At 42.4% G+C, this 13610-nt stretch overlaps 1 protein-coding gene across 1 annotated transcript in view; it reads left to right on the forward strand.

The window, feature by feature from the left end:
- EVL (Enah/Vasp-like) overlaps positions 1 to 13610 on the forward strand; it is an 87556-nt gene that overhangs the window by 1259 nt on the left and 72687 nt on the right. Inside the window, exon 2 of the mRNA XM_009280833.1 lies at positions 7820 to 7988. Coding sequence (XP_009279108.1) covers positions 7820 to 7988 — 169 coding nt within the window. The remainder of the gene's footprint in view (positions 1 to 7819; positions 7989 to 13610) is intronic.

Consider the following 13610-nt stretch of genomic DNA (forward strand, 5'->3'; position numbering starts at 1 on the left):
TTGGCAGATGTGCTATTTAAGTGCTGCGGCAGACACCGAGAGGTCAGGGCTCTCCGCGGACTTTCACTGGCGGTGCTGAGGACTGAGCTGCTCTGGACTGGCAGTCAGGCCCAGGTGGCACATCTCTTCCACTGCATTATTGTTTTGCATACTTTTTTTTTTTTATTATTTCTACTCACTTGTCCTGTGCTCAAGAGCACTGAGGGGTGACAGAAGGTTATGCAAGTTTCTCTGGTCATGCCAGGATTGTGTGCATGTTCCCGGATTTATCAACTCATCTCCCAAAGTCCTGGCTTAGTGTGAGATCTGGGTGCCTCATAAACTGTTTCTTTTTTGGTTTCCAGCTGAAGTGTCTGCAATGGATGTCTGCAGCAGGTATTGGACATGGCAATTCCCACTGGGTATGCCAATGTAATAAGGGAGAATTCAAAATTAATGCCTCATTGCTAGCAGAAAGAAGAGTAACTCTTAAATACTCTTTCTTGTGGAGGTGAACTGGTGTTCATCTTATTCTTGTTAACGCTGTAGGTACCAGTATTTCCATTTCCTGCTCTGTAAAATATGTATTTATCTTGCAGGTGTGTCATGACTTTATTTAACAGCGTCAGTCTTTTTGAGAGCTGCTTATGAAGGAGGCTTTGTATTTGTACTATTTTCTTGTAGTTATTTAATATTAAACTGTTTAGATGCTGGAGTTTAACAGTGGAGAAAGATGACGGCCAGGCACCTGCAGCAGATGCTCGGTGCAAAAGGCTCATCTCCTACCGGCAATGCAGCCAAAGCCCAGCACCAAAGGCGGATCTTACATGTGTACATGCAAGCTGAGCAGGAGACCAAAAAAGAGCAGCTCCCCTGGGAACTGGGTTTCACTTCAGGCTGACTGGGGCAAGGGCAGCACTGTCGTGGAGGTCTCTCTGCACAGGCAGGCAAGCAGGAGTGAGTGCAAATTGAGGACTTCTGACCACTGGGTCCATGGGTTGGTTTTTCAAGGGGTCCCAGGAAGTAGGACTCAGAAAAGCAAATGGACATAGTCATTGTGGCACCTCCGTATTATATATGAAACTGTGACAGCTGCTATTTTTCTAAATGTCTGCTAGAAAACATTCAGGTGTCTGCATGTCACTGAGGATTAAAAGTTCCTATCTGGATGTAAAGTCCCTTTGGGTTTCCAGTGTCCTTTAGTGGAACGGCTAAATGCTGTTCTTTCACTGTGAGGTTTTGCTGCCTTGCTGAGGAAATAAGTTCTTCAGTGCTCTGGGACAGAGGTATGGTGAACGATGGTGACACCGACTGTCCTGTGAGTTTGGTTGCAGAGGACAGTAGACTTTGAAAAAGGAGGTCCCAGAAGGAGTCACAAGCATGACTGATGCTGTATTGGAGAAATAGGGTCATGAGCAAAGCTGGTGGTGAATCTCTGGTGGGAAAGCTGGAGAGCCACTGCACTACAGCAAGTTTTATCTGTCATGAGCTCAGATCTCAGATGGTCTATATGAGCCCAGATGACCTGACTGACTTGTGTTCAGAGGGTCTCCCAGGTTTTTTGTTCTGTAAATCCAGTTGTCTGAGAGAAATGTCCACCTGTTTCTATAAAGATTACTACTGAAATACTTTTTCTGCATCCCAGTCATTATTATATTTGTTGTAGTGGAACCAATTAAAATGTTTAGAAAATTAGTCCATTTGAGTTTGCAGTACACTTTAAATACTGCAGGAACACAACTTGTAGCTTACTAATTTTGAGGTTAACACAGATACGTACCATACAGACCACAAGTCTCCATATACAGGATTTTGCATTTACGTTAGCTGTTTAAGCTGACATTGAGAGAATTCTGTTGGCTTCTTAAATCAGCATCAGCATCTATTTCTTGCATGTCAGGTTTAACCACACAACTGTGACTTTCTGTGGGCAGACGCAGTGGACAAGTAGAGCGAGATGTGTTAAATGGCTTGTGAGTTATCTCACACATTCTGTGTGCTGAGGGTTTGTTCCCCGGTAGGACAAGCCTTGGGCAAAGAAGTATTAACAATTTCTGACACCAATAAGGATGGTTAGGTCAGTCCAAAATAATTTTTAATTATAAATCATTTATAGTGCATGGGGGGGAAATGGATGGGAAATAGAAATTAAAAATAAGGTAAATGTTTGTGAAAGTAGCTGTTTGCATTTCCTAAGAATAGCTGAAGACAGCTCATTTGAAAGTGAGAGAATTGTGCGCAGCTTGAAACAAGGTAGATCTGTAATACGTTCAAAGCATGATAGCTTGATTTCTATCAGGGGAGCTTTCACAGTTTATGCTAAGTGAATTTCTGCCCCAAGGAAACAGTTGTGTCTGTAAATATAAAAGATAGTGGAAGTCTCCTGGTCCAGCTGGCATGCTGGAGTAGAGCCCACAGAATTAGGTGTTTAACCCTGAAGTTGGTTAGTTGCCATCATTTCTTACACCTTTTGTGAGCATGATTCAGTGACCCTCCAAAAGCTGTACGACATTGCTGTGGCTCTAGGAGAAAGTATTTTAAACCTCTCCCATTTCCCTCTGGGTGGCTCGTGCTGGACAGGGGGGTCCGGGGCAGGGCTGGGATAACCTTGTGCCACGGCAGGCTCTGCCCAGGGTCACTGTTCAGAGGTGGGCTCAGCGACTCAGTACCACGCTCTGCAAAAGTTTTATTCATAAGCAGATACCTTGTAGGTAGGGAAAACAGGTCAATGAAGGAGCAGTTCAGCTTGGCCTCTCGTCTTTTTCTCAGGCCGGGACAGGAGAGAAAAGCCTTGGAGACCCTTCAGAGCCTCTCTACCAAAGACTTGCCTCCAAACATTACAATTTACTTCCTTTTTTCTGTCTGTTCTCTATGCCAGGTCTTTTGTGGTTCCATCCTGAGCTTTTTGCTTTTATATTTGGATAACCCACGGGGCTAGGCAGAGTGAAGCAGGAGGACTTTTCCCTGATCCGTGGCTCCCCCACTCCCAACCTCCACAGTAATTTCTGTCATTTTATTTCCCCCTATGTTTCCTCCTCCGATTTAATTACTTGCAGTCAGCCAGGTGATGTCAAGCAGACCCATTAAGTCTCATGTGATAATTCACAAAAAATACAGATATTTTCCCTAAGACTCCCTGTGTTATCTTTTCCATACTCCTTTGTGGCTCTTTTTTGGCTATGAGACCCTGGTAATCATAAATCTACTAAAAGCCAGGAAGAAAGGACTGCATTTTTCAAGTTCTGCACAGATGGAAAAGGAGAGACATTTCTGGATGAAGCCGCCTTCATTGCAGCACTGTCTCGAAGTGCAGCCTCATTGGGACATGAGGAAAAATTTCTTTACTGAAAGAGTGGTTAAACATTGGAAGAGGCTGCCCAGGGAAGTGGTTGAGTCCCCATCCCTGGAAGTATTTAAAAGACATGTAGATGAGGCACTTAGGAACATGGTTTAGTGGGCATGGTGGTGTTGGGTTGATGGTTGGACTCGATGATCTTAGAGGTCTCTTCCAACCTTAATGATTCCATGATTCTATGATTCTATGATTCTCATTGCTACCCCCAACTGCTCTCCCTGAATGCAGTAGTCTCTGTACCTTAACTGGTACCTTTAAGCTTGATGTGACTTATCTGGGGCTGGAAGTGCTGCTGACACCGTAGCTAGCAAAGCAAGGAGGATACAGCAAATCTGTGTGGCCAGCCCAAGCATGCCACACAGCCCAGGCGCTGTGCTTGGCTGCCCACTCTCACCAGGGCTGGGCAAAAAGGGTCAAAGTTGACCCCTACAAGAAGGGTTAACTCCAAATTAGCTAATTGTGAAGAGATGGAAGACAGTGGGTCAAAAAGGGGTTACACAAAATGAAGCAAACAGAATCGCCTGCAGACATATATATTTTTTTTAATTTATAGTTTTGTAATATTGAAACAATAGTCTATAAATCTCAACGATGAATGCTGGATTTTAGGTACCAGCTGTGAACAAAGGATTTCCCAGTGCAGCCTGCTTCTATCAGATATGAAGTTAAGCAGATTTGCTTTAACTTCAGGCAAATAAGTGGTCCTGGTACAGAGGTTTGCCATCCCACAGATGTAAAGCACTGAGGAGAAAATGTTTTCAGGATAGGGGTGGATATTAGGATTTGGGTGTAAAGGGGTCCCTAGTAAGAACGCTTTCCCCTCCACATATAAATAAAATGTCTCAAATCTGCCCTAGAGCATACTGCAGCGCATTGGAGTAGATGTTATGCACAAACATGAACAATGTTGTAATTAAGACCCCTTCATGATGCAATTTTTATCTTCTTTGCAAGTAATTGCCTATGGTGGAAACCCAGGTGGATGAGTCTGACGACTGGCATGTTACTGTAACATAAAAAATCAATAGGGGAATTAGTAATATTTGGAAAGGTATGTGAAACTTGATGAATCTTCTCCCACACATACCCATTTCTCAGTAACTTTTGTGTATTCTTAGGAAAATAAGGCAAATTCTAGAAGCTACACTCATGACTGTGTATAAATACTGATACCTGCCAGATTCTTCTCATGGAGAAGGAATGTGACTGCACAATAGTGTGACTAAAACCCATATTTATTACCTGTTACGCATAGTTGACATAAGTATCAATGGTGTATGGTTCCAAAAATAACAGAAAATTTTGCTGGAGCTTCGTGAAACCAACGTTGCTTGATTTACATTTAAAGTAATGGACTCCGCAGAGGGTAATAGAGAGGTACTCACTGACCTTTATAAGAGGAATGTTTTCTGGTCTGTTTTCAGGGAAGCCCCTTAAAGTGGCAGTGGGAGAGTTGTGCTTTTTGTGGGTAGGACGAGTAAAGAGTCTTCAAGCATAAAGAGTTACACCTCCATTTAGGGTGAGACAGCAAGCTAGCAATGGGTCCCTGGGGGCACTTTAGGTTTTGAAAGATTGATGAAGTGCTTTGCAGGAAAGGATTCCCCTTGTGCTGTACTTGTTTTATGTTCCTTTCTGTTATTTCACTGGAGGCCAGATAACAGGCTTAATCCTGTTTCCATTTAAATGAATGATGAAAAACTTCCATTGGCTGCAGGGAGAGCAGGGATTGAGCTTGATGTGTTGCTTTATGTTACAGTAACGATTGGTTGTCATGCATTAAATATTGCTCCTGGGGTCTGTATCCGTATTTCAATCATGAGGTTGTAGGGGGGGTTCTTTGCTGCAGTTTTCAATTGCAGAGAAGTCTGAAGGCAAAGTTGCTGTATCCATTGGAATCTGGATATGGCATTACAAATAATGCCATGGTAAGGCCCTCATGTCTGTACAGTTAGGTGTGTTCTCTTTGTTTTAAGGATAATTCAATTAATTTTGACTAATTAAGGAGCCCATGGCAATTGTGGTTCCAAAATTCACCTGAAACGAAGACAACATTGGGTCCCAGACTTTCTCTGATGAAACCAGCGGCGTGCTCTTGCTTACTTTAGTACAGCAGGGCTTGTAGTGACTGGCAAGGCCTGTGAAGGACCCAGTGTCACGCTGGCTGAGTGTGACTCTCCCGGGGACCATGTTTTCTGGGCACCTGCTGGCTCGCTGGGCAGGGGGTTGCTGTGGCCCCGGGCAACTGATGCTTCCCCCACCTCTGGAGCTGGAGGTGGCACAAGGCACCTGGCAGCACAGGCAGGTGGGCACCATCCAGCCACAGGACCGCACCAGAGATTGTTTTTAGCCATTCCACTTCCACATGGCAAAGCTAATCCAGTGTACTTGCCTTCTTGCTGGTGCATTTCTCTCCCATCCTCCCAATCTGTGAGTCTGAGGCAGAGTGAGCATCCCCAGGCAGGTCTGGAGGATGCAGGCAATGCCGCCACTGCTGCCAGTCTGCGGCTCTTGCACCAGTTGAAGGATTAGGCATGCTGGAGTGAGCTCAAATCCCTCAGCTGCTAGTGTCAGATATGGAGAAGCTGCCACGAGACATTAGCTTATCTTAAAAAAAGGGATGGAGAGGTATTTGCTGGGCAAGTACATCAGCAAAGGTGCAGCTGTTCTCCAGGTATCTCGTGTAACAAAGCAACAGCAACTCGTGGATGAGCTTGATTTTATAAATTCTAGAGAATATAAATAAAATAATGTTTAGTCTTTCTGATCTGAATATATTGCTCCAGTAACAGAATCTAGCTGTTTCCATGCTACGTAATAAAAATACAATTTATTCTGAATTTTCTTACCTCGTTCTTTATGGAGATGTCTGCCAGCGTCATTGCTCCCTCTGTAAACGTGAAGAGTTTTCAGGCTCTTACCCACAGCCTGGAGGAGGTCTGTGGGCTACCTGGAGGCTATGCGAAGTGACTGATAAAACAAGCCAGTCAGTAGGCTTTAGTGTACAATGGGGGATGCATCTGCCATGGAAATCTTTTTTGAGACCCACAAATCAGAAAAGACTGAAAATTGCTGCTGTAATCTACCCAGATCCTCTTAATACTTGCAGTAATGTGCTCCCTTTCATTAAAATGATGACAGTGATGGGGTTGGGTGGGTTTGGGTTTGCAGCAGTTGCTATAATTTACAAGTGGTGTAATTTGGCACGGTGGCAGTGCAGCGACACAGTTTAGCACCACCCAGTAGCTTCTCGTGTATTTGTGTGCAAGTGAGGCATTACTGAGGCAAAACGAAAACAAAGACCTATATGCAAAAGGGGGAAAAAAGGGATTTGTGTGCAAAGTGGATTACCACTTGATATTGCATTGCCAAAAATTTTTTAATATGGCTTGGGCTAAGGAAGGGAAGTATATATAAATATATATAGGCCTAAAGTTAATAGGACAGTCGTGAACTTAAGATTTTTGCAGGACATAAATGCTAACAGTTTTATTTAGGCCTAAGATGCGCTATTTGCTTGTTGAAAATCCCTGTTACATCTGAAGATCTCAAATCTCCAAAATTTGGAGGATTCATTTTTTTCTTCGTATAAGGAACTCTTTTTTCCTCTGGTATAAGAAAAGTGGTTGGGAAGTCAGGAGAGCAGGAGTTGAAATCCTGATCCGTATTGACATGTCACCTCAACAGTATTTGCCAGTGGCATTTCTTGCACATGAAGGGTGTGTTTTAGCACAAATCTAGTATACGTATATTAGTCACGAATATGCAAGCAAGAGGTAAAGAACATGAATTTCTGTGAATCTACAGAAGAAAAATAGTTATTAATGCTATACAAAATAATGGCTATGTACTTAACACGTGGATTCCCCTTTTCCACTTTCTTTGCTACTAGCATGAAGGAAAAAAAGAGTTCCTCTGTGTTTTGCACTGTGTATTCTGAGACTTTTAAGTGCGTCAGCGGGTCTGGGTATTAGGCGTCAGCTGGATTAACGTAATTCATTTCTTCAGTTTACCTAACGTGGCTTTTGGTTCAAGGTCTGCTTGCTTCCAGTTTTAAATGTGTAACTCAGCTGTGGATGTCACGTTTATTTTGTCAGTAAGCTGTAAAATATTGGTAAGTTTTCATGCAAATGTGAAAAGCTTCACTTGCCAATAGATACATAAAATAAATGGAGCATTCATACTGTTGGACAGTTTTCATAATGTTTGTGTGATACAAGTTATTCCTCAGGGCCTAATATTTTTATATAAAATAGATTATCAGTTCAAAACAGCAGCATACTGTAGTTTTTTTAAGTCTATGAACACATACATTCCAGTTTTAATTTAACAGGCAGATTGCATTCAAAGGATTAGCAGATCCCTTATAAAACATATGTTGTAAGTAGTTCTGATGATTTCTGTTGGTTTCTTTTCCTTTAGATGTTTTCAGTAGTATGCAGCAAATTCACTGTTTTTTTTCCTGATTTTGTTGGTTTTGCCCTCCAGTGAACAGAGTATTTGCCAAGCCCGGGCTTCAGTTATGGTCTATGACGATACCAGTAAGAAATGGGTGCCAATCAAACCTGGACAGCAGGGATTCAGCAGAATCAACATATACCACAACACGGCCACTAACACCTTCAGGGTAGTTGGAGTTAAACTGCAAGATCAACAAGTGAGTAACTGTATTGAGTTTCCTGTAAATTAACCTTTGATCTCGTTTGATACCATCAGTTCTATACTTAATGCAGTCTAGCAACATTTCCTGCTCCCTGCAAGGTGCCTATGAGTCTGTTTACTCCAGTCATTCAGATTTTGTATAATTTTTTGTGCACAGAATATATCATAATTTATTACTGCTTATTTGCAAACAGAACTTTTGGTAAATGCGAGAGAGATTTTAATGTTATTTCCCCCCCCTCCCCATCTTTGCTTGTGAAATGAGTCTTATTTCATTCTGCAGGTTTTGCTCTCAGCTCCCCCAACTTACTTTTGGCTCGTTTTTAGTACTATGTATAAAAAAGAAAAATAAATCAATCATTCTGCACTGCCATCTTGCAAAGCGCGATTATTACATTGCTGTGATAAGTAATTAGTTCCTCATAATGCATTTTAAAATCCTAGGTGCACACCGTGATCTGATTTACTGCAGCCTAAGTCCATGGGACCTCCTTGGGTATTAAAGGAGTTATATGGGATTTAGATAATCAGAACTGGGATCAGACCCTCCTCGGCCACCAGCTCCTGGCAGCCTGGCTCGCAGGCATGCTGGGCGGTACATGCCATCCGTAACCAAATGTCATGTTTAGACCCTAAATTACAAAAATATACTTAGGGGGGAGTAGCGGTGCTATACTGTTGTGCCATTTACATTTTAGAGCAGACATTTCAGAGCCAGGTACTCCCTCTGTGTGTCGGCGTGAGGCCGGTACAGTGGTGGCAGCCCAGCCTGCCCAGCCTGCCCACCCGGCACGCTCACCTCGAGCCCTCAACCTGGCAGAAGAATCAGAAGAAAGTGGGTGATTGATTTTCTGTTGGTTCAGAGAGCGGTGTTGCCTCCTGGGAAGGTGTGACGAGCACCGCCACCGGCACGAGATGGGCAGGGGCAGGGCAAGACAAGCCAAGACTAGACTCGCAGGCATGCTGGGCGGTACATGCCATCCGTAACCAAATGTCATGTTTAGACCCTAAATTACAAAAATATACTTAGGGGGGGAGTAGCGGTGCTCTATGCTGTTGCCATTTACATTTTAGAGCAGACATTTCAGAGCCAGGTACTCCCTCTGTGTGTTGGCGTGAGGCCGGTACAGTGGTGGCAGCCCAGCCTGCCCAGCCTGCCCACCCGGCACGCTCACCTCGAGCCCTCAACCTGGCAGAAGAATCAGAAGAAAGTGGGTGATTGATTTTCTGTTGGTTCAGAGAGCGGTGTTGCCTCCTGGGAAGGTGTGACGAGCACCGCCACCGGCACGAGATGGGCAGGGGCAGGGCAAGCCAAGCCAAGCCTAGCCTAGCCTAGCCAAACTGGAGAGCGGGAGCCGGGGCACCACCACCCGTCAGCTGCCACAAGTGTTAAACTGAGCGATCTGCTCATGGAAATGCAGATGATGTCCCTCAGCTGTCAGCTGTAATGATGCTTGGGCCAACTGGAAAAGCTAGTCAGGTTGCTTACTAGAAGTGTTAATGACTTTTCTACACTGTCCATATACGCAGTTTTGAAAAAAAAAAAGCCGAATAGAAATAGGTGGGGGTTTTAGCACATCAGTTTTCAGCTCCTTACAGTGCACTTCCGAAACATCTGCCTTACCTTCTGCCACTGCTTTTATCCTTCTCAGTAATGCAAAGGCAATATATTAATGTAGTTCCATTTCAAAAATAGAAAATATTTTTGAAAATAAATTAAATACAGTGGCTTCTTAGTCAGTTGTGAAAGCCGGTACTGCTTTGTAACAGGCCATGCTAGCTGTTTATTTTATGTAGCCAGCAGGTGAATGTAAATGATTTTCCTGTGACTACAATCTAAGATGGGTCTGAATAGCTGGTGTAAAACAAGCAAAAGTCATAAAGTCTACATATATATGTAAGGGAGACTACGTACCAAAGGTCTGTCTTAATCAGAGTATACAATTTAAAGAGTAGGATATATTAAAAAGTCAAATCTTGATCTGTACTTTAAACATGTTTTGCATTAACTGTAACATTCTATTTGCTTGCAAATGTTCCTACTTATGAGGAAGTCCTCAGACAGAGGACTCCTCCACCGAAGAGGCTGCATGCCATTTAAAAATCATCTCAATTCAGAAGGAAACAGATAGAAGAATATATTTTTCTAGAGTTTAAAGACTAAAAATCCTCCCTCAAGCAAACAAAAAAGTACACGTTACCTTAGTCACTTACAACTGTCTAAAAGAAAGTATTCACCTTAAATATGATTACAAAAATCCAGTATTATGAATGAAGTAAATTCAAGACAGTGTAGCATAGTAGTATTAATAAAAGAAACATTCTGAAAGTGTCAAGATTCAGAATTTAATATATTTTATATGTGTCTCATGGAATCATAAGCTTGCTAGGCTTGCTAAGTATTTGTATTTAACGAGAACAAAAATGAATTTCAGTTAAAATAATTCTCTGTACAAGCCATTTCATTATATGTGTCGGAATCATAAGCTTGCTAGGCTTGCTAAGTATTTGTATTTAACGAGAACAAAAATGAATTTCAGTTAAAATAATTCTCTGTACAAGCCATTTCATGCTTGCTCTCAGGTTGTGCTAAATCACACTGAAGTGAGGTTTTAGTAAAAGCTGTTGCTTTGGCAGGAAAGCCATGTTTTTCTGAAAAGAACCAGTCTTCAGCTAATATGTGATTTGGCATATAATGAAGCTAATGAAGCTACACAGATTTCCAAGAGTTGAGAAACTAGTTTAAAATATGTAGCACAACAATACCACAGAGGAACGATTTTAAGTTTTGTTATGTACTGTTTGGCAAGGCGCAGACTAGAATAATCTTCATGACTTCACCCTTGCCTGCCTTTAATGTTTCCCTTTTAATTTTTGTTGTTTTATGTTACACCTCTAATAATCTCTCTCTTTAATTTTCATCTTTTTTTCTTCACGTATCTTCTTCTCTAGGCTCCTTTTGTTGTCTTTGTCTAGCTGCCTTTCTGTTTTCCAGCCCTTTTTTGGCGCATGTGTTAGAGTTTATGATACTGTCTTCTCATTCTGCTTACTGTATCTGTGTTTATCTGCTTCTCTAGCTGACGGTGTCTAAAATGTTCACCGCAAAGAAATATGGTTTTTAGAGTGGCAGAACTCGAGCTTCATTCTCACCACCGGGAAGTGGTCACCCGACCTCTTGTTCTCCTTATGTGTCTGGGTGACGTGCTCATCACAAGCTTGCGTGCAGTAGCAGCGCTAAGTTACAGACCAGCAGTGCATGAATTCCCCTTTCTGCTCTGCACAGACGTGCACATTTGCATAGACTCATGCTGGCATGAGCAGTAATCTTCAGAAAACCAGAAGCAGACTTTTGAAGCTTTGAAGTAGCCACAGAGGCCAGAACTGGTTTGAAGCTAAGGCCAGATCAGTATTGCAATCGCTTGATGTCAGGAGCTTTGATGCTTCCTTGCAGCCTTCATTTTCTCGTAGCCCAGCAGTCACAGGCAAATGGTTTACCCCTGTGTTGTGACTTGCCAGCTGTCATTGTAACCTAGCCTGTTGTAAAGGTGAAGTGTGCAAGCTTCAGTCACCATGCAAGAAGTTCGCAAAGCTAAAAACATACAAGTGGTCCATCTTTATGGCTTAGCTGACAAGCAGTAGCTCCCCAGTTCAGAGTCCTCCTCAACTGAGGGTTTAAAATGATGATTTTGCATCAAGTGATTTCAGCTCAGCATGATCTCATCACCGAAAGGCATGAGCTGAACAAAAGTAAATCATCTCTCCTGAGGGTTTGGTGTATTGATGTGGCTAAGAAGTGAATGTAAAAACAGGGCCTTGGGGAAGGTGGGACGTTTTACATTTGAGCCTAAGCCAAAACTGAAATGGGGACAGCATTCTTGAGATATAAACTAAACCACATTTTTTGAAAAATAAAGAACCAATTAATTACCGCTGTAACTTATTAGAAGTTGGTCAGGTTTGGGCCTGCTTACAGAAATAAAGAAATGTAGCAGTTTTTAGTTGCTACGCCATATCCTCCCTGTTTTAGCAATTATTCGACTGCTCCCCATGAGAGGGGTCTGAGTGCTTGCAGCGCGGCAGACCCCAAGCTGATAACAAACTTCTGAACCATTTGTACTCTGGAGAAACAAGCAAATGTCTTGTTCTGGTTCGATAAGCAAGAGTATGGGCGGTAAGACTTGTGTGGGAGCTCTTCCCATGATCTTGGTTGTGGTTACACCTCAGATGTGGTCCTGAGGCCCCATCAATTCCTTCTAGCCCCATTCCTGTGAGTCCTGTCAAACACCACCATCATCACTCCTGACAATTTATAGCTCAGCAGCCTACAGAGTGCAGTCAAAGGGAAGGTCTTCTTGGTTTTGAGCTTTTTTCAGAGATCCCAAAATTCTCTGCCTGCCTCAGAGAGCCTACACTTGAAACTGAGATGAAAGGGTGAGGAGAGTACCAGGTAGAAGTGAAGCAAATCATTTTTTTAACATTATAGTGATAGGAACATTGAAAGGTGTCAACATATTAATACTATGCACAACTGGTCTGTGAAACTCCTTGCCATATGAGATCATTGAAATCCATAATTTAACAGCATTCAAAACAACGCAGACATTTATATCAGCAGCAAGACTACTTTGTTTCAGGATAGGAAATAGTAAAAGGGGTTGGGAAAGAAAAAGTAGGCCCATAAAATGTCATGTTTCAGCTTTTAAGATAAGCTCTTGGTGAAGGGTTATAGGAAGAACTGTTTGTTATGGACAAATCCATTGCTTCTTTCTGCAAGATTTCCAGTAAGTTTCTCCAATTCACCTATTAGAGACTACACCTGAAGATGAAAAGATGAACTGTTGGTCTGCTCAGCATGGCAGATGCTATCTTACTGGCATATGAAGCCTTAGAGTAAAGATCCCTTAGAAACACCTGTAAACCCCCCCTGTGCTCCAAACAGGGAGACCTTCTTTATTTTAATTACTGCTCTGAAGCACTTACTTATCATCATGTGCCTTGCAGAGTCTCTACACCATCTGTACAAGATATATTTGTGCACTCATTCTTAACAACAGCAGGAGAACCCCTCCTCTTTTTTCTGTTTTTTAGAAGCATTAGCCAAAGGAGATAAAATGAAACTCTGGCTATTTTATATTTCCCAGTTTTAAACTCTCTGTTTTGAGTTTGAAGACAAGGTATAACATGCGTAGGCATTCTGATGATTACTGAAGGTCAACATGCAAATTCTGTCTTCATTCTACTCAAGGGATCAAACCCTCAGAGCAGAGCGGATTCTCCGAGTTCCTTGGGTTGATGTTCTGGGAAAGCAAATTTTGAACAGTTTGCCTGACTTCTATTAAACGATTTTTGGCATAGGTTTTTACAATTTCTGTCTTTCATTATACAACTGCACTGCACCCTCTGGTGCTCTTTGGACTTCAATAGTGCTGTCCTTTGAAACGGAAGATTCTTTTAGTAGGTGAGAAATACTCACTTTGCAAAGCCTGGTAGAAGCTTACAATCTTTCTAAACATTTCCTCGAAGATCCTGGCTGTGCCTTCCCTTGGTTAAGCTACTCAGAAGTGGTTGGAAGACTTAAAAATTGGTACATGTTGAAACTGTTGGGTTAGTAAGCCAG

The sequence above is a fragment of the Aptenodytes forsteri genome, unplaced genomic scaffold (assembly GCF_000699145.1).
Source record: "Aptenodytes forsteri isolate BGI_AS27 unplaced genomic scaffold, ASM69914v1 Scaffold193, whole genome shotgun sequence".
NCBI classification, from domain to species: domain Eukaryota; kingdom Metazoa; phylum Chordata; class Aves; order Sphenisciformes; family Spheniscidae; genus Aptenodytes; species Aptenodytes forsteri.